We start from the raw sequence: 21220 nt of genomic DNA, 5'->3' as shown, positions 1-21220 counted from the left end.
TTCAGTTTGGGGCCAAATTGATGAATGGCATTGCGTCCATCCGTGGTGACATCTGTGGGTGTTCCTGCTGGTGGGTTTTTGGTCCTGATCCATTGTTGGTGTTTGGTGGAGGAGTGGGATGGATGTGAGCCCCTCTCCATCACAGCTGCTCGCTGCCCAGCCTGGCTGCTGGGCTGGGTTAATGGGTTTTGTCACCTCTGCATTTTGGAGCAGCTGCAACATCTGTTCCGAGTGATAATAAAGCAGTGCTGAGGGGAAATTAGCATACAGCTGCCAGGGTGGGAGAGAATCTCTATAGGAAAAAAAAAAACAATTTCTTGATGGAAGATGATGCCTCATTGCATTTTCATGTTTCCTGGTGGTTTTGGCAGCATGAGCAGAATCTGCTCCTTTGCAGTGGAGAAGGACAATGCCACAATATGGGCTTCTGATGGAAATTCTAAATTGAAGTGCCCCATGTTCTGGTGCTGCAGCCAAAACCTGGAGTCCTTCTGGCTCCTCTGAAGCTCCTATGGTGCCATGTCTCTTGGTGCTGCTCTTTGCCAATAACTTTGCATTGAGGACTGGCTCCATGCTGGCCATTAAACCCCGTTTCTGTGGCTTTATTTCCCTGGTGTATTTCCAGAAGACCCGGACCCTGAAGTTCTGTGATGCGAGGATTTAATTCTTCCTTAAGGGAAGGCAGACAAACAGGCGTTGCCATCTCTGCTTTGGGGAAATGCGTAGAAACGCGACTCAAGTGCTCTCTGCAGTCTCGTAAACTTGAAAGCAAAGTTAAAATAAGCAAGGTTTAAAATGTATAAAGCGGAATATTGGCAAACAACAAGTGGGTGGTGTCCTGCATCCCCCCCCTCCTTGTGAGATAACTTAAAGGGTGGAGGTGGGGAGCTGCCTTCAGCATGGGGATCCACCAAAATAAAGCTGGAGGAGCGAACGGTGTTATTGCTTAGGAGGAAAGCTGTGCTGTGCCAAGTGGGAAAGGAGGAACTGCTCGAATCCACCTCGATTTCTTCCCAGGCAGTTCTCCTAATGACAGTGCAGGCTGTGAAGATCCCTGAAGATAAAGATGAGGTGCTGGGTAGTGTTGTTGCTCTGTACAAACCTGTCATACAGCCGCTCAGCACTGTTATTTGTACGGCTCCACTGGTGCCATGCAGGAGGAGCTCCCTGCAGGTGCCTCTGCACAAAGGGGTGTTTAACTTGTCTTTGTGCTGGAGGTAACATTAATCACTGCTTAGGTTTGTCTCTGTCAGAGCATCGGGCTTTGTTGCTCTGGAGAATACACGTGGAGCTGCTTCTTGCTTGCAGCACTTTGTTAGGGCTGTGTGAGCCCTGCTTGGTGCTGTGAGCATCCTTTCAGTGGCTCCGTTCTGGGCTCTGAGTTCTGCTGAAGTCCTTATAGTGCCCTCAGACTCGGGTAGGGAGGATGTAGGGGATGTGTACGTCCTTTATTTTTCTCCTTGGGTCCTCTGGCTGTTGTGGTTCCGCTTTTCCTGCTGTGAACGGCAGCTTTCCTTTGCCAATTTTCTTCCCCTCCTGCCTGTAAATAAAAGCAGAAACAGCAATAGGAAGGACTTGGTTCTGCCAGATGGTTGCAAGGACTCTGAAAAAGAGCGGGCGATTACAGATGTCGCTGTTTGCTTGTAGTGTTTGGGATCTGCAGGCTGTGTAGGGTGGTCCGTTTGGGTCCAAAAATAAAAGTCCCAAAGCAGAAGATGGAAGGGCTCTGTGAAGGCCCTTCTGTTCCTGGGAAAGCTAAAACTGCATTTGCCTCTGAGGGCTTTCTTCCCCTCCGTGAGGCCCGCAGGTCTCCATCAACCAGATGCTGCTCACTCCTTGAGACCTGGGGGGGGGAATAATCTTCATAGTGCTAGTTTTCTTTATTAGTAAAGGGTTGCATTTTGCTTCTTGAATGCAGCCAGAAGCCATGATGACTTTGTGTGGAATGTTCTTTATTCTCCCCTCCCTAAAAGACATCAGCAGTTGGAGAGCCGCTCCTCTCTGGAGCTCAAGGAAGTGCAGCTTTGAATAAGAGCTTTTTGCTTTGGAAGCTGCACCTCAGAGAGATGCTTTATTTCCCCTGGTGTTTATGGCCATGTAAAATACTCTGTAGTCTCCAATTCTGCAAAGTCTCAATTGCGGTGTGCGGAGGAGCGATTTATTCCTAACAGCTCAGCCTAATGTGTGCTGTAGTGATTTTAACAGGAGCTGGACCCGTCTTAATGTTTGCTGCAGAAAATCTAAAAAGCATCACGTTGGCTGCTCAGCACTCCTAATGACTTCTGCTCGGGGTTGTGCAGAGCTCAGTGTGTTTTATCATAAAATCACAGAATGGCCTGGGTTGGAAAGGAGCACAGTGCTCGTCCAGTTCCAACCCCCTGCTGTGTGCAGGGCTGCCAACCAGCAGCCCAGGCTGCCCAGAGCCACATCCAGCCTGGCCTTGATTGCCTGCAGGGATGGGGCATCCACAGCCTCCTTGGGCAACCTGTGCCAGTGCCTCACACAAATCAGTACACTTGTTCTTGTGCTGTGCAAAAGGAGGGTTTGGAGGTGTGTATAGGGTGAAGCCGGTGTCGCAGCTCAGTGTGCAGCCAATTTGGAAGGAAATGGTGACATCTTCTGCATGAGCACAGCCCCTGAGCAGCAGATCCCCTCTCCTGTAACGTTTGCTCTGCCTATGCATGGTCTGGTTGAGTTCTCAGCGTGTTGATGGAAGCAGTTGCTAAGAGGATTAATTTAAAGCAGAAGATAACTTTTCATTAGTTGTATGCAGCCTAAATAGTGGAAATGAGTTCATATTGGGTGGCTCCAGGAAAATAGCAGAGGGTTGCTGTCCAAAATGGACAAGCAGGCTGCATTTAACGGCATGGTTACACTTAGCCACGTCAATAAAGTAACTTTAATTTGCAGGTCACTGGGCTTTTTGCATTCTTTTAGGGCCGCTGCCTATCCAGATGTATCGACCCGCTCCCATTTGAAGCTCTGAGCGTTGTCCTTCTGCGTCCTGCCCATTTCCAGTGCTGTGAAGTGGGGTGGATGGCTCTGGGAGGAGCGAGGGTTAATGGCTGTGCCGGGCTCAGATGCTGCTCCCCACTTCCCTGCCCCTTCTGCTGAAGCATTAGCGGTCCGGCCCAACAAGTCCCCAGGGTCTCATCTCCCTTCTCCACTCGTACCAAATTAATTAGACCAGCACAGCAAAACGAACCCATCCCTAACGCACTCCGCTCTGCAGATGCAATTACGCCCTTCTACAGAGTTTATTTTAGATATTCCAATTAGGAGAGTAAGCTGTGCTCGTGTGGGCTGTCTGCTGTAACTGTTGCTGTCTGGCTGGTAAATACATCATTAAATTCTGCTTTCAGGGGAAATGCTTGTCCTAGTGGAGCACCTGCGTGTGAGTGCACCAGGTCCGTGCAGGGATGGGGAGAGGAGGCTTCTGAGCGTAGCTGGCTCTTCACAGCTCACAAATTCCACTTAATATTTTTTTCTTTCTTTTCTTAAATGAGTGTAAATTGAAGCATCCCAAGTGTCTGCTTTTCTACTGAAATATTTAAACAGTTTCTTTGTGGTAGGCTACCATACATCCTTGATAGCACGAGTTGTCACAGTACCAGTGGGGTTGGGAAAGACCACCAGGATCACCTAGTCTGAGCATCCACCCACCCCACCATACCCAATGGAGGACTCACCTTGTGTGCTAAGTCAAAGCTTTAAGCTGCGTGGCCAAAAGCATTGGAGACTTTAAGCAAGAAGGGCAGAGCTCTGGGCAGCCTGGTCTTCTCGTGGTTGGCAACCCTGCACATAGCAGGGGGGTTGAAACTAGAAATCATTGTGATCCTTTTCAATCCAGGCCATTCTATGAACTTCACCTGTCCCAGGTGTTTCCACCTAGGATAAATATCAGGGCAGGGCATCTGCTGGGCTGATTGCAAGGTGCTGGATTTCTGCAACTTTCAGATCCCTTTTTTTAAACATAGGTGAGGTTTCTAAACCCACCTCTAGCCTTGTTGCTGCCAGCACTGAATACTGTTGTGCTGATGCAGCAGAGAGGCAAGTGTTACAGGCTGGAAAGAGCAAGACAGGTATCGGATCAGAAAATGGTGTTGATCTTGTTGTATCCCCAGTGTATTAATATAATGAACAACAGAAATATCTAGAGCCTTATTTCCCATAATCTGTGGGCTCTGTTCTCATTGCTGGTTCTTTCAAGCCAGGCATCAACTTTTTTTCAGCAGCTTTACCGATGCTTTACCTTCTGTTTTCATCATGCACAGAGCACGTTGGGTTGGGCACAAAGCTCCCCACTGTTTCCTTCGTTTTAGGACTCCCCCGGATGAAAGGTCATGGATGGGGACGTGCCCAGCTCCATGCCTGGAGCATGTGCTGTGATGGCTGGCGCTCGATACAAACACTCCTTTGAAACCTTCAGCGCTCAGTCACTGCATAAAGATGCCTTCAGTTCGTTTTGGCACTGAATCGTTTCACGCTTTGGGGAAACTTCACAGCGCAGCATTAATTTTGGCCGGAGTCTCTCGTTAAATCCCACTTTGCAAAAATAACTGGAAATGGAAAGTGATTGCTCTGTCTCTTTTTTTTTTCTTTTTAGTAGTGTGTTTTCTTCCCGTGGTGCAAACGGGGGTAACTGAGAAGCTGTAAAGCTGGGCTTCAGTGGCGCTTGTCCTCTCCTTGCCTGGAAAAAGCCTCGTGCAAGTGATCAGTGTGGGGTCAAATCACAGCTATGGCATCTCTGAGTCCTTGGGTTTGGTGGATTTAGGGGCCTTTAGCTTAGCTCAGAGTAGTTAAACTTCAAACCTTTCACTCTTGCAATGAAAAGCAAAATTAAAAAAACAGGACAGACACATTAAGGTGTCCAAATTCATTGGGATAGCAGTGCACAAAGCCCAGCTTCTTAAATAAGAACCTCCACAACCCATCATCACAGCGATGCCAGTGGGCTCCCCATCCTTCACCTGGTTGAAGTTCATCTTAATTTGTACCTCACATATGTATCAAATGGGATTTTTAACCTTCAGCTTTCCCATCTGGGCCTCCCAAGCTTTGTGAGACTTACTGTTGCTATTCGGTTAATTCATTTCCTTGCAGTGTTGAGGGGTGAGGAACTGATACCCTGAATGCAAATCACAAAGTGCGCTTTGTGCACTAAGAGAAACAGCGCTAACGCCTGCATTTGTGGATGGTTTTCCTTTCCCTCATATAGAGAAATGCATTTGGAGCCATGAGGGGAGAGCCAAGTAGGATTTGGGGGCTGAATCTCAAGCCTGTTCAAGTTGAAAACTCATGGAAGGCTTCTGCTGATGCCTGGGCAGTTCTGAGAACTGAGCTGTGTTTCAAGACTTGGAACTCTTCTTTTGAATGTTGAAGGCCCTCTCTGCAGGGAGGAGGAGCTGAAATGCAGGGCCTTCATCCCAGCTGGTTGCTCTCCTTTCCCACTGTCCCTTCACACTGTGAAACGGGCACTTTGTCAGCAGCTTGCCCTGTTTTAATGGATGTGGCCAAAGGACACGTGGCTATGGTTCCTTGTACAGAGGGAGGTGGTGGCAGAGACCTCCGTGAAGGCAAAGCACATTGATTGCATCAGTGCTCCAAGCTACATCTGTCTTGATGTCTGTTGCTTTATAGAAAGCAATTGAGTTGGACAAGCAAAGCTTGCTGTGCTAAATGCGTACTGCCTGCTCCTGATTTACTTTCTGGTCTTTACAGAAGAGATCCCAATGGGACACACTGCAGCTCTGAGGTGAGGCTGGCATCCCCTGGGTCTCCCCTCTTGTCCTTAAAGATGAGTGTAACGCAGTAGGCTGTGTGTCTGGTGAATGTCCAAAGCAAAAGCTGAGCCACAAGCAAACAAACAGCAGCAGAACGTGTGAAGCCAGAGGTGCTCTGGCTGCTGCGTGCAGCTCCCATGTGCCACCACGATCAGAGAAACATCCAGAGGCCCATTAAAAGCACATTGTGAGCTTAATCTTGCACGGTACAGCCTAATCTCATATGCAGGTCTGCATCAGCCATCTGCAATGTGAAGAGTAGGGCTCTGGTTTTAATTACTTGTTGAAGAAGAAGCTGGGGGATATCTTTCAGCATCATTACCCGGTGTCATTAAGCTCAGTTTTTGGACTGTTTGTTGTCTGCTTCCAATAATGCCATCCCAGTCCCCAGAGTGTCACTTAGGAGCAGTTTCTCACTGAGCCCACTGGCAGAGGGTTGGCAGCCTGATTTTAGCAAGGACACACAGGTAAATGTGGGCTTGGGCAAAGCCCAGCAAGCTCTCTTCTATTCTGCCAGGGCAAACCAGGGCTTCCTGTGCTTCAGCACTGATGTTGATGCTGAACTGTGATCTCTGGATCTTGTCAGGCAGCAGCAAGACTGGACAAATCACGATCCATTAAAGCCTTTCAGCCCCCCAGCATTGCCATCCCGGAGGTACCCGGCACAGCCTTTGCTGCATATCCAATTTCTAAGATTTCTTGCTGACGCTTGTATCGAAATGACAGGATTTTCCAATTGTTCCAGGCCATTATGCCCTCCATCAGCGATTTAAAAGGTAAAAGCTGCAACAAATGCAGGGTTATAAATATTTCTCATGGCTGTGTTCTTGCTTTTCAATCGCACTTTCCCTGTGTGCGCTGTGCTGCTTTGGCTCAGTGGGATGAATTGCATCGGGAGATGGGTTTGTTCAGCACCTCTGATTCCTGGCAGGTAACCTGGCACTTCTTGCAGGGAGGAAAACAACACATTTGGTTGTAATTTCTGAGGCTTTGTGAAGGGGAAGCAAGTCTAATTGGAAACGGATCACCCCAAATCACGCCTGCGTGGAGAAATGATGCTTGAATAACGCAATGGCAGCTCGTACAAAGCTCTTGCCAGAAAAGTCTGCTGGATGTTGAAAGATTGCATGCCACTGGTCTGATATCAGAGCTTTTGAAATAAGATTTCCTAGGGGGCTTTAAACCAAAAGCGTGCAGCATCTGCAGCGAGACAGATGTGTGCCTCGAGCTGGGAGCAGGCCTGCCCCAAATGGCTGCACTGTCAGCTGAGGGTGTGCCAAGATAGCAGTGGGCACGTAGGATTGGGCTCAGATGGAACTCATAAAGTTGATACAAAGATCTTGAATTCAATGTGCAGATTTGGTTATTATTTCATGGTAGTCCGCATAGCAGAAATGATGTTGCAGTCAGGTATTACAGGCATCTAACGCAGCTCCTACCCCACGGTATGTTTCTGAAGTCAAAGCTTCTCTATTCAGCATCTTGGTTTTAAACAGAATAAAGGTTTTCTGTGTGTTTTATGAGCCAGCCCAGACTCGCAGCTCCTGCCTGGGGTTCCCTCTCACAGCTCTGGCCCCAGTGCTTGACGTGACAAGGGCTGATTTCCCCACTTGGCTGCCGTCGCTCCTCTCAGGGCATAGCAGAGCTGTTCTCATCTCTGTCCTGTCAAGAGTTCATCACGGCCCAATTCCTCACCCATCCCAAGGAGCAGAAAAACAATGACTGCTTGGAAAGTTCTGTGTAAGCATATCATTCTGGTGTAACCCTATATACAGTTACGTAATTACCCGTTTTCTTTAACAGCAGCTGGATTCTGCGTTACAATTCGATTGTCATGGTTGGGACAAGCCCTGTCCTAAAGCTGCTGGCCAGAATGTTTTGAATTTTCTTTGCTGCAAGCTCAGTGCGTGGGAAGGAGTCTGATTTCTTGATCAGCTACAATAATATATATATATTTTTTTACCTATGGTTGTGTTTCATGCATGATGAAGCATGAGCCCTGGTGAGGCAAACAGGAGCTTAGGACTTCATGTCAAGAGCAAAAAGCCGAATGATTCCTGTTTATTCCTGGAACTGACCTCCCCGATGGAGCTGTGCCTCTTCCAGCAACAGGAGAAATGAGCTGGGCTTAATGAGTGCAGCAGGGGACTCTGCTGAGGGTGACAGACATGGGCAGATGGAGCAGTGCCTCCGAGCCCCTGCAGCCTCAGACCTTGTGTCTCGCTCAGTCCAAGCCAGGATTTGGCAGTGTGCTGCTAATGTGCCTCAGAGGCAGTCCAGTGCTGCTCTTGTGTGGGAGAGGCTGAAAGAAGCCTCTTTGTGTTTGGTCTCTAAGGGCTGTGGATAAGGATGCAGGTCTGTCCCAGTCCATGAAGGCATAGCGCGCTGCTGCTGTCCAGGCTGGTCCTGCCATGCAGCACAGAAGCAGCCAGGGAGGGGTTTTCATGGACCAAGTGCTGATTTGGGATAACCCACGGGCATTTGTCAGCCCAGGTTTTTCCAGGATGAGTAGGGATGCAAATCCTCTTCTATTTAGCAAACAGTGCTGCTTCCTCACTTTCCTAACACTAAGAATGTGGCAGGTTCCTCAAAGCTGTGCTGTCCTTCACCCAGAATTTCCCTCTCTCAGAGCTGGTGAAGACTTAAACCTTCAGAAAGGATCAGGCCCATCTGCTTTTCCCAGAGCTTGTGCTTATTCCTTTGCAGATTTCTTCCTTAAAGACACCCTACAAGATCCATCTCTGGAGTATAATCAGCATGGAGAACTGAAGTAAGGTTTTCCAAATCCTCAGTGCCAAGGTTTCAGCGTGGTGGGTTTGCACCCTGGCTGCTCTTGTTGCATTCGATGGGTTTTGGCAGCCCTGGGGCTGAGAAAGGCAGATGTGCAACCACCTGTGATAGAAAGGCTGGGGCAGTTGGGTGAAGCCTTTCCCTTCCCTCTGCTATGCTGGCTTTCCCCTTGGGACCTTTGCCTGCAGACCCGGGAGGACTTCACAAAGAGGGGAAATGCTGTCCCCGGCTGCGGCCAGCTGCTTTCTTTGGGAAGTCACAGCTTCCTTCCGCCCATTTACAGCCCCTGTGCATCGCAGTGGCAGCGCGGCTCTGCCGGCTCCCTGGCATGCTCACAGCAAACCTTCCTGGCCCTGCTGCCAGGGATGGCTCAGCTTCCCTCCAAGCTCAGGGAAGGTCATGGATGCCGTCAGAACGTGGCCCCTTAGGATGTAAAGATTGTGTTTTCATTCCCTTACCCTAAACCACAAGGCATTACCCCGTTCCCTCCTCCAGCCCTGCGTTGTCATCTTGGGTTCATCAGACACCTGATGGGGGTTTTGTTCTGGATATTGCTCACTTTTCTCTGAAGGAACACGTGTAGTGGGTGAAGTGAGCCTGCTGGCTCAGCCTGCAGCAGCCCCTGAGGGTTTGGGGTCAGCAGAGCCCCCATAGGATGCAACAGGTTGGGCTTCTGCAGCTCTTACAGCGCTGGCTGGGCCTACAGGGGGACTTTCCCCTGTGTTTTCTCTATGTGCACGTCAGTGCGTTTCTTCTGCATCTCTGAGTAATGTGGATTTAATCATTTGATGCTACGCTGCATCTCTCATTCTTCCCACGTCCTCAGAACATCAGCCACCTCGGCGGTGCTTGCCCTCAGTCCCTCCTTGTTTCAGTAATTGATGCTTTGTGGGGAACCCAGGGGCTTTGCTTAATGTTCCTGCCGACTCTGGCTCAGGAAAGACTTCCAGCAGTACTTGTGTCTGTAACTGAGCTTTGTGACTTGGGTGAATTTAATAGGTTACTCTGGGACCTCCCACTATTGCTTTTTGTTTGTTTATCTTAAATTGATTTTACAACGTTCTGCATATTTGGGCATCCAATACAGAACCTCTGTATTGTTCTCTGAGAGACCTGCCTGGAAGCCCACACGTTGTGAACAGCAGCAGTTCCCACAGCTGCCCAGAGCTCTCTGCTCACCATACCTGTGCAGGAGCAAGGAGAGCAGCAGGCACAAAGCAGGGCAAGGGCTGTACCAGGTTCCTCCTGCTCAAAGCAGGAGCTCCTAATGATTGTGTGCTGTCCCCGGAGGATGAGACTTCAGTGACATCTTGAGAGCTGATGCTCCTTGCTGGGAAGCACCTTGGCTTGCTTCTGCTCTTCCCAGTGACCAGTAATTGTTGTTTGCTAGAGGAGATGATTGCTACCCCTCAGGTGCTCTCCTAGGGTTAATAAGGGCTTGTGGGTGGTGGTGAGGAGACAAGCTGTGGTGAAGGTCAGTGCTTATCGGTGTTTCGGTCTCGTTAATCAGTCTTGCTAAGTGGAATTTGCCCAGTCTGCGAGGCTCTGAAATGGGGAGAAATAATAGCACTAAATTGTTTGAAAAATAATTTTGTTCTCCACTTCTCAGTAGATAAATCTGCTGTCCAACAACCTGAAATTTAATCTGTCCATCTAAAGTAATTGATGAGCTGCGACTTGAATCCAAATGTGAATGGGAGGGGAGATTTTCTGCAGAGATGCTTTTGTATCACTTCTGCAGCTGCTGCTTTCTGCTAGAGACAATGGGATGGAGCAGGGGAGCACCAGAGCTGCAGAAGGTGCAGGGCTGCTGTTTGGAGTGGGACATGAGCTTCCATTGTGCTTGTGGCTTTAATTACTGCTCCCAAAATTCACTGGTAAAGCCTTGATGTGGAGGAGAGCTAGACCAGACAGAGATATTTGGAGAGATAAGGAGGTAAAGGTCATGGTTTAACGAGCGGTGGTCAATGCAGGGTTCTGGTAGCTCCAGCCCTGTGGATCCTGATGGGCAGTTGGATACTCCTAGACTTTCTCACTGCTCCTGACTTTGAAACAAGCAAAGGGAGTGTCAAGAGCTCTGTGCTTCAGCTGGCTGCAGGCCTGCTTGTGCAAGCACCTGCATGGCTCTTATCTGGGCTTCGTCACTCTTGTTGCCTCTCCAAGTGTTAAAGCAGCACGCGGGGAACTCAGCGTGACTCGAAGTCAGCCCTTTGTTTTCTTAAGAGGTTTAGACTGCTGCGTACCCGTTTCACCACTGATGATTGCAAATTCCATATTTTCTCAATGAGAGCTTTTTTCCTTTCCCGTTTGTGACGGCCGTGATAAGCAGATGCTCACAGCTCCCCCATTGAGGGCTTTCTTTTCGCCTGGTGTGTTTGGGCTGTGTTGGAAGTCAGATAAGAGGAAATCTGACATCACAGTCAGGAAGTGCTAAAGAAAGTCGCTTTCGTCATTCGTCATAGGTTATCTACAATGGTGAAGCTGCAGCATTCCTTGCATGCTGCAGGGCCCATTTAAAGCCCACGGCTTTGGACCAGGTTCAGCAGCGTGGCTCTGTGCCACCCAGAGTTATTGTACGTGGCTCCAGAGCACTAACCCAGCCCTGCAATCACTGCTTCCCAAAGAGACCAGCTCTGAAAAGCTGTGAGCTTTCACATCCCACAGCAACAAACCACCTGCCCCACTTTTTCCTTTCCCTAAATTCTATCATTCGGTTTCTCTCGGGGATCCCAAGCCTTTCACTAAGTTTACACCAGCCTGAATGTAGGAATTGGGGTCTGCTGATGAGCATCTTCCAAATCCCACCCTGGGCTGTTTGGTTGCTGAGCAGACACTGCAGCATTCACAGGCTTCAACCCAGAAGCTGCTGAGGAACTTCTATGCGCAGGGCTGCTGTCATCCTATGATGTGATGCTGAGATTGCACTCGCTGAGTTTCTGCAGGGCTGGTGGCAGTTTGTTTACCTCTCTGCAATGCAGTGCACTGAAAAATAAGCAAATCTGTTCTGAAACTTGGTGTGTGCAGGTGTTGGGGCCCTTCTGCAGCCAGCATGGCTCAGGGGCTGTGGTCGCTGCTCATTACCCACCCCAGCAGCGATTCAGGGCATTCTGTTTCTCCAGATGTTTCTTGCTCCCATTGCTGGGCCTTTGCAGCGTGTCTTTAAACAGATGATGGGGCTCTTCTGTGATGCCTGTCATCCCTTCCTCGACGCTTGTCACTGTGTGAGCTCGGTGGCTGGCTGTGTGCACACGGTGTCTTTCTCCTGCTAACTCAGCAGCTGGTGGCCTGATGGCTCCCAGGTTGGAATTGGGTGAGCAAAGACACTTGGACACAGCCCGTGTTGGAAAAAGTATTTGGTTCTGTCCTTCCTTAGCAGGGACAACCCAGGGTTGGGAGCCCTGCCATGGTGTGCTGGCATGCTGTTGGAAATGGTCAGGATGAGGCATTTCATTGCCTTGGGCATGCAGTCTCTGAGATCTCTCAGAAAGGAGGCAATGTGAAGCTGGAGCTTTTCATGGAATCAAAAATGCATTATGTGGAAGGTTCAGGATCTGGCATCCTCCACCTCCAGCTCGGCTGAATACCAATGCTGTGCAAGTCTATCTGAAGTGAGCCCTTCAGCCATCCCTTCTCCCCAAGCCCTGGGACCTGCAGGGGTGCTCTGCTGAGAAATGCCCCTTGCTGTGTGCAGTTGTGGCTGTAACCTGTGCCAGTCACGTTCAGAACTGGAGGCTGAAAAGGATTTAAAATAAACACGTGCTTTGAAATCTGAAATCAATGGGGCTGCCATGTGAGAGCAGCCATAGGCCTGCTGCAAGCAACCGGCGTGCACAGGATGTGAATTCCTGCAGGCACCCAAAAGACAAAGTTGTTTCATAACCCGTATCAGCAAGAAGTTGTAAAGCGGTTCCAAAAACCCTTTCTGTCTAGACAGGTTATATTTACGGCAGCATTTATGTGAAATAGAGGAATGCCCCAGAAAAACAGAATTGTTTTCAGTTTCTGCCTCTGGTGCTTGTTTGTCTAATGAGAGCACTGATGTGATGGCTGCGCCCGGTGCTGGGAGCTCAGCTTCACGTGGAGGGGCTGAAGGGGAGGAAAGGTGATGGAGTGTGGGTGAATCCAAGTGTTGGGAATGAGGTGGTCCTGCATCAGCACTGACCTGAAGCATCATCCTAACGGCAGTGATGCTGACGTGCTGCAGTTGTGCTTACAGATGTAGTGAGTACAACTTGTGCAGGGAGCTGCCAGCAGGAGCGTGTTGGAAATGGTTAAAAGCTCAGCGCTGGGCTTCTGTAGCCCCTCAGCTGTAATTTATATTTGGGTTAAGGCTTGAAAGGGAAACATTCTGGCTCGAGCTTTCCAGCCTTTCCGCAGTGTTACCTTATGTTTGAACTGTGAAAGTTGTTTTTCAAAAGGGTGTTTGTTTCTGCTGTGCAGCTGAGAACACAGAAGTCCTATCAGGGCACCAGGAGCCCGACTTCTCCAGGAACAACAAATAAACCAACGCAAGCGTTTTTCAGTGCAAGTCCCCAAGTTCCTATTAACTTGTCTCACACCTGAATTTAGCTGGGGGAAATCTCCATTCAAATCTGTGCCCGTCTCGCTTATTTTTTTTTTTCTTCTCCCTTTTATATTTTCCTTTCTCTCAGTTCCTCTGCTTGAAGAACATCCGAACCTTCCTAAAAGTGTGTCACGACAAGTTTGGGTTAAGAAACAGCGATCTGTTCGACCCCTTTGACCTGTTTGATGTGCGGGACTTCGGCAAGGTAAGAGCACAGCACCTGGGGGATGCGAGGGCTCAGTGCTGCTGCAGCTCTGCAGGTTTGTGCCATGCTGTCGTGAATGTGGGAAGGCTTTGTGATTTTTTTCTGAGCCAATTCTGTGCCTTAACCCATGCATCTGGCTTGCAGTAGCTTGAATATCTGGGGGCTGATTCTGCTGTGTATTAGTGAATTAGGGGAGCAAGCAGTTGAGCTTTGTACAGGTTGCAGAGCCTCTGGGATCAGGCTGCAAGTCCATGGGAGATGGCTTTTTTGGGGGGGGATGTGCTTCAGGGTTTTCCCCAGGTGTGTGTGTGCAAATCATGCACTGTCCACCCCAGCTGCTGCTTCTACCACGAGCACAACAGCCGTACTGAAATCACTGTCAGCTCTGCGATGGGGCGCAGGGAGTTTCTGAAGTGGTCAGAAAGTTTCACGCCAAGGCAAAATTAGCAGCAAAGTGAAAAATGCATGTGGAGGGTTCCCCCCCTCATTACCCCCACTGGGTGCTGGCTCTGTTGGTGCTTTGTCACCCAGACAGGGGGGGACTGAGTGCATCCTGGTGTTGTGCTGCAGCTGATGGGCAGCACTGAGTGCTGTAGGAGCCCCAGCTGTGAGGGAGGAACATCCTACGTGGTTCTGATAAGAGCCTGTTGTTCTGCTCCCTCTGCTTCTGACATGTAAGGCATCAGGAGTGCACTGTTACTCTGATGGATTTGGAGCTCAGGGAAGCTATTACATGGGACAACTGCTATATTCTGCAGTGGAAAAGGTGTGAAAAGATTTATTAAAGCTCTCTCTCTATTGTTTTACCTCCCTGTAGCTGCCAGGCATAAGCTGCTTGAAGGCATCTTCTCCTCCTCCGATTATCCAAAGCGTAGATTTTCACTGCTGATGGGGATGTATTATTTGATATTTATTGCCTAATTTATTTCTGGACCATTATCTGGAATGTGCAATCACAGGGGCTTGTTTTATGAGTTTTTTAATTTATGAAATACAAGGCAGCTCTTGTTGCTCTGGGAATAGGAATGCACAGAGGGCACCTTTTGGGCTGGGGAAAGAAGCGCCGCTAATTAAAACGCTGCTTTATTGTCACGTTTCTCTCGCTCTGTGCTGCTTCACATCACCATAGGAGTCCACGAGCAGAGCCTGGTGGGATGCAACTCCTGGAACGTGTCAGCTGAGCACAGCTTTGTTTCCTTTGTGTCCTGGTTTAGCTTCTCCTGACTCCTCCTGTTTACTTTTCGGAGGTCATTGAGGACTTCGCAGCCTTTGGTCTGTAGCAGGGGAAGCAGATGATGCGCTGTCGGCTTTTAACCCGTAACAGTGCCGTTTTTGTTGGTTTTTAAGAGGCTTTGGAAAGGAAAAAAAAACTTATCACAAACTTCAGAGGGACCCAAGCGTGCTCGGTGGCTGGGATCGTGCTCGCTTTAATGCGCCCTATCTTCAAACAGCCTCATGTGGTTTGCGAGGCACAGGTTCTGCACACTGAAATCTCTTCCTGCTGTGGCTGTCATGAGTTCGGTGGGATGTCAGCTGCCCTGAGTCCCTCTCAGAATGTCCCCATTGTCTTTGCCACCTTTCATTCCCACTCGATCCTCAGATCTGCGTTCAACAGCGGCAAAGCAAATAAACAGGGAAAAATCTGCAGCTGACCGCAGCGCCTTTCCGCCTTTGAGCTGCAGTCCTGTGAGCTGAAAGAGCCTTCAATTCACGTTCCCACTGGCCAAGGGCAGACTTCACACACAAAAAATCCTCCCCCAAGCCATTCATTACTTATACCAGTAGTGCGTTTTGGCCTGTGAGACGCTTTGGCTGTATTAGAGACTTTCAGAGCGGTGCGTAGGAATTAAGGACTGTTTAATTACATAGGGAGCAGTGCTGGGTGGTTCCTTTCTGAGGGCTTGAAAGCAGTTATTTCTCTCTTCCAGACCTGAAGGCTGGTTAGACAGCAGTCACCGACAGCACTCGGACTTGCTGAAGTGTGATTAGCAAACAGAATGTGGCAGTGGGGACTCTCATCCCTCTTTGGGCTTTAAGCTCAGGAAGTCGCTGCTTCCTTGCTGCCAGCAGGAGACCAGCTGGAGAAATGGGATCGCTGGCCATGTGGGCTGCTGCAGCCCAAATCCCCACGGGGCTGAAAAGATCCATCTCAGCCTTCGTGGGATGTTGGGTAATTGGCAAGCGCGGGCTTCTGCGGAATGGATGTGTCATGGTTCTTGTAATCGGGGCTGCAGTGTTTCCCAGTTACCCCAGGGAGCTGAAGAGCCAATAGCTGCTCACAGCCAATATTTTCCTGATGTCCAGTTGTTTGGCAAGCCCTCTGTCGCAAGGGGAGGGCTTTGCTTCACAGCATAGGTTGCCAAAAGTGACCTGACTGCCCACATTTCCAGTTTGTAAACGCTTTAAAAGACCAAATTGTTTAAAAGAATACGTGGTTTTCTACAAGTTGTATCGCAGCTTTGCTTGGGTTTGAATCCTTTTTCCTTGCGAGGAGCTCAAAAACCATCATCCACAATAGGATGTATGAATCTGTACGTATAAACTGCTCTATGGTTGCATTGACTGCAGGACGAGGTGGCACAGCTATGTCTGAAATGAGGGTCTGGCATTGCACGGGTGCTGTGCCCATTCCCTGCTAACACAGCCCGGCTCCTGGAAGAGAAATGAAGTGAAATAAAGCCTCAGTGCTCGCGTACAGCGTGGTGCTGCACTGCACTTCATGCACATTTAATAGCAGCAATGATATAAAACACAACTCTTATTGGACTTGCTAATTTATTGGCACCGACTACGATGAGATAAAATGTACATAAATATGGATTAAACTCTTTATCACTCTATTAGTCAGCATGATAGCAGCAAGGTTCATTAAATGGAGTTACTCATTTTCAATAACTTGCAGTAATGTACCTTTTTTTTTTTTTTTTTGGAGAAATATAGTTCAAATATTCATAAACCCACAGAGTGTGCTGTTTATTAGCCTCCCACTCCTCTCTGCTTTCCTGATGTGTGTTTAATTGTCATCGCTTTTCTTCAGAAGTTCTTGGGCTGCTTGGAATGAAGCTTTGCCCCGCGTGCTGCGTACATACAGCTGCCCCATGGGAAGGGATGGCAGCGCAGTGCTCCCCTTCTTGCACCCTTTGCACCATCTCAGCCACTCAGTGGCTGCTCCGTGGGGCTTGGGTGCGTGTCCAGAGAGGGATCCTATGGAGGCTGATCTGCTGATTGCTCCGTAAGTCGCAATATATGATGTGTGCAGTGGGTAGGATGAGATGAGAGCAGCGTTCCCCAAAAGAAGGGTGTGTGCATTTCTTCTAAGCTCCCATGGGAGCAGCAGTGTAACCAGCCTGCAAAGAGTACATGGAGATGTGCGCGCTGCTGATTGTTTAACTCTGCATCAGCTTGGATGTTGGGATGGAAAAAACAGCTGGGAGAGGACGAGTTGGTTCTGTGGGTCTGCTTTGGGGTGGGTGGTGCTTTGCCTGTGGTCAGGGCGCACAGAGCTGAGCAGTGCAGGACGCAGGGGTTGTAGGCTGCTCCTTGGCTTACAGGCTGCCTCACAGCAGGTGCAGTGCGTCCCACAGATGTTTTTGACCCACGCACTAAAATCGCGCACAGGAAACCCTGACGCTGAACTTCCCTATAGCAAATAGGGGCGAATGAATTGCTGATCTCTGTGGCTAGCCAAGCGTGCACCAGGTGCTGCGTTCTGCTGCACAGACCTCCTGCCATGCTGGCCATTGGAGCTGTGGCTCCAACTGCTGTGAATTTCCCCCAGCTCTCTTATGGAAGCTGGAAGCCAAGCTGTGTTGTGCCCTGTGGTGTCTCCTATCCCCAGCTGGCTGAGAGCAGAGGCTGTGCCCCCCCTACCCGCTGGTGCCCCTCCGGCACTCAGCCCAGCACAAGCTTCTAGCTGCACGGTAACCAATTAGCTCTGCTTTTTCCCTTTCCTCTCTCCCCTACTTGCAAATCTGCACTGTTTATAGATGCACAGCTTTTCGGTGGAACCGAAAGAGCCAGAAATGTTTGTTCTGGGAAGCTTTGCTTTCTCTCCTCCCCTCCCCCCCCTCCTCCCCCCTTCTTGGCTGCTTTCCCCAGTATTTTTCCAAGGGGTCACATTAAGGGGTATTAAGTTTCAGATCAAACAAGCATGGCAGGATCTTTCGTAACTCCCATGGTCTGCATAGAAGCACTGTTCTCAAAAAGCAGCTGGGTGTTGTAATGTGTGAGGAATCCAAGGTATCGATCAGGACATGGATAAATGCATATTCCTAATGTGTAGGAAATTGATTTTCCTTTGGTTCCTTCACTTGGCTGAGTTCTCCTTGCAGTCATATTAGACAAGATTGGGGTGAAAATGATGTTTTTTACTTCGGAAAACCTTTGAGCAATAAGACATCCACGTCTCTGCCTCCACAAAGGGTTTTCCTATTGTTTAAAAAATGTCTGGTTGCATTTGACCCCTGCGAGATGTTTTTCCTTTATTATGTCATCGGGCATTTGTGACTTAATGACTTGGTGAAGATCATCATGGCTGAGAGATGTCCCCAGGCAAAGTGAGTCCTTCTATACTCAGTGCTGCGTTGGTGCATCTGGCATCACTTGAGCTCAGCTGTTCTGTGTGCATTGGCAAAAGGAAGGAAATCCAGCCCGGGTCATGTCATTGAAAGCAGTCCTGGGATAAAAGGAGGTTCTTATTCCATGATGATCCAGGGTTCTGCTGTTTCTTTATTAAAATCTTCCCTATGTTTCCTAAGCTCTTGGAGCTGCAGCATCTGATAGTGAGGTTGTCTCAAGGCCAAACGCTTCAGTTACACAGAATAATTAACATTTCTTGAAGCAGATTAACGTGTGGGTGTAACCCTGTGTAGGCAGAACGCGCCAGAAGCGAAACTCTCAGCCTGAAAGCACTGACACAACCAAATGCCACCAACCTGGGGCAGCTCTGCATCCTCCCCCTTTGGAACAGATTTGAGAGGAAAAAAAAAGGCAAAAAACCAAAAAAAAGCTTCTGCAGGAAACAGATTCCAAAGGAGAGCAGGCACCAATTGGTGCATCATTGCCCCGTGCCTCAATTACCCACTGTGATGGTGGGACCTGCTGCCAGGGGAGGGGACAGGTCTTGTGTGCATGGAGCAGGGGGGCCTACTTGGGGCTCCTCCTCCTGCCTCCATTGGCATTTGGACGGTCACTTGTTTGAATAGAAGCGTTAATGTTTCACAGCAAATCAACATTGCACAAAGCAGGGAAAGAGAGATGGTGCGTGGAAAGCTCTGCTGCTTGGCGAAGCGTGGGTTTGGTGAGGTGTGTGCTCAGCTCTCCCAGCAGCTCCTGCCTTTCCAGCACAGCTCCGTGCACCAGGGCTGCCCTCCTGCTGCCGCTTGCTGCCAGCAAGGCTTCTCCTTTCCATCCCCCACTCATTCAAGTGAATTAAAAAAAAAAAAGAAAACAACAACAAAAAAAAGTCAGCATGTCGGAGTATTTTGTTCCACTCTTTCAAAATGGGCTGCTTGTTTGTCCTTGGAGCGAGTCCAGTTTTTTTTTTTTTCTTTTTCCTCTAGAAAAGAGATTTCTTCTGCTCTCTCTGTGCTTCCCATGCCCAATCCCATTGGGTGCAGGGTGGTGGGGGCAGAGGATGGTGTCATGGACCCCGAGGCACTGACATGGCACTGACATGGGTGGTTTGACTCCGCTTGCGGTGCTGGCAGGGAGCAGTGTCCTTTGAATTGGCTTGAAAAGCTTCTCTCAGCATCACAGGTGAGGTCAGGGTGATGGAGACATATGAAAGCCATCTGCGTGGGCTGTGTAATGCTCTGAACTCATCTGCCCTTTGGGAGAGCTGCCTCTGCCCTTCTAGCTCTTGCAAACTGCCAGGGTTTGAGGTGGGTGAGGAAGAGGAGGGAGGCACAGGGGCTGTACAAGTGATGATGCTTTGCTGATGAGGTTAATGAGCCTCGGATGGTGATGCTGCAGCAAGTTCATTTATGTTCTCAGTCTTAATGGGGTGCATGTAAGTGTGGTATTTTCCTCTTCAGCATCATTTTCATCCTACTAATTACATATTAAAGCATAATTGTGTTAGCAAGGAGGCAGCCCTAATGCACCCTGGGTAAAGCTAATGGTGTGGGCACACACTGCTATTTGTCAGGGTTCCCTATCCCAAGCCTGTCTTTAGGAATTTCAGGAATTTTTGCTCCAGTGTGGAGCTGGTAAATGTTTGCAGTCGGATCTACTAAAGAATAAGGCAGTGTGGGAGAGGCTGGCTTTGGAGACTTCTCCCTGGCTGACAGATGGTGGGGATTTCACAGCCTGTTCCTTAAGTTTTGAAAAAGGTGGTGAATATTTCAGAGGAAGGAGCTTATGTGCAAATGGGCTGGAAGTAAGGCCAGCAATTTTCGTGTTCTCCTGGGGCTCGGATGGAGCATCCCTTCCAGTCCCCAGCCAGGGCTTCATCCTGCTGCCTTGCTGCCAGCAAGCAGTGTCAAATATCAGGGGGAAAATGAGAAGCCATCACACCATACGTAGAGCTTCCAGTGTTGGTGTCACCAATGTGCACTGAGAGCTGAGGGTCCCATCTGCAAGCACTGGTTTGGGCAGCAGGATGGGATCTTCTGGGTGCTTGCAGAGCCCAACCAACACAAGGTTGGTGCTGGAGCTCTGGTGTGGGAGAGGAGCTTGCAGAGGCACGGTGTGATGCAGTGGGCTCTGGAGCATCGCTCCCTTCTGTCCCTACAACATACCTGAGTCTGATGGGTGCAGCCTCTCTGCAGCGGCAAAGAGAAATTTCGTCTTCCAAACCAGTGGACTGTAAAGATTATTGAAAAAAAATTGAATATATTTCTCTCATGCGGAAATAGTGCTTTAGTTCCTGTACATAGAGATTTATCAAAAGGACCTCTGTGCTCCAGAAGCAGCGCTGAGATCACAGTTCAGTGCAGATGTGAATTGAACTGAGTCCCACTTCGTAAGAATATGAATAACCATTGTACAGTGGCAGTGTATCTTGAACCCTATGCGTCAGTTCTGCTCTCAGGCTGCTTTTGGAGACGCTAGGTTTTCACAGCAAATTAATTAAGAAAGCTTAAAAAAAAAAAGTAAAAATAAAGCAAACCCAAATTTTCTGGCTCTTGGAAATAACACGAAGTTGGCAACGAGGGCTCTGTGACGTTGGTTGCTGGGGAGCAGCAGCAAATGGAGTCCAGCAGTCCCTGCAGATGTCAGAGATGGATCCGTGTAGGTCTGTTTGGCTTTGTTTCCTTTCTCAACTGGGATGTTTGGTTCCATTATAAAAGATGCTGGATGGGAAGCTAATTTTAAGCACTTTCAGCTAATGCAGCTGTTGTGGGTGTGCTGATTTTGTAGGCCTTAGCTGACAGCTCCTCCTAGGAGATTTGGTTTCCGGACCAAGAGCTCAATGGGATTAGATGTTTATGGTGTATTAGATCACATACAGATTTATTAATCACTAGGTGATGCTGTGGTAGGGCCTTGAATGGTCTGGAAGGGGAAAAACCCATTGACCTCGGTGGTGTTTTTGAGGTAAAGAGGAAAGGCAGGTCAGGGTCACCAGCCCATGTTTGATCTAAGCACCAGACTTTATTTAAAAACATACATGCATAGGAAAAGCTGCAGTTGGGAAGGAGAAAAACTTCTGGTTAAAATCCAACCTGCAGGGAGCCGTGCGAAGGGCTCTCGCCTGAAGGCTCCACTGTTTGCTCAGCCCGTTTCCTCCATCAGCCAAACCCCAGCACGCTGCCTGCCGCCCATCCCATCACCTTTGTTCATAACATTGTTCTAATTACTGGAGTGTGAAGAATTGACCCTTCAAATGCCTCTTGGCAAATTCCATTTGCGCATTGATGCTGTTTGTCTGGCCAT

At 49.0% G+C, this 21220-nt stretch overlaps 1 protein-coding gene across 2 annotated transcripts in view; it reads left to right on the top strand.

Annotated features, from left to right (window-relative positions):
• VAV2 (vav guanine nucleotide exchange factor 2) overlaps nt 1-21220 on the top strand; it is a 99897-nt gene that overhangs the window by 9467 nt on the left and 69210 nt on the right. For both annotated transcript variants that reach the window (XM_048965900.1, XM_048965899.1), the window contains exon 2: nt 13226-13342. In XM_048965900.1, coding sequence (XP_048821857.1) covers nt 13226-13342 — 117 coding nt within the window. The remainder of the gene's footprint in view (nt 1-13225; nt 13343-21220) is intronic.

Source organism: Lagopus muta, chromosome 19, assembly GCF_023343835.1.
Source record: "Lagopus muta isolate bLagMut1 chromosome 19, bLagMut1 primary, whole genome shotgun sequence".
In the NCBI taxonomy this organism is placed as follows: Eukaryota; Metazoa; Chordata; class Aves; order Galliformes; family Phasianidae; genus Lagopus; species Lagopus muta.
Note: the sequence above shows the minus strand (reverse complement) of the source record. Positions and strands in the feature narration are given on the sequence as shown.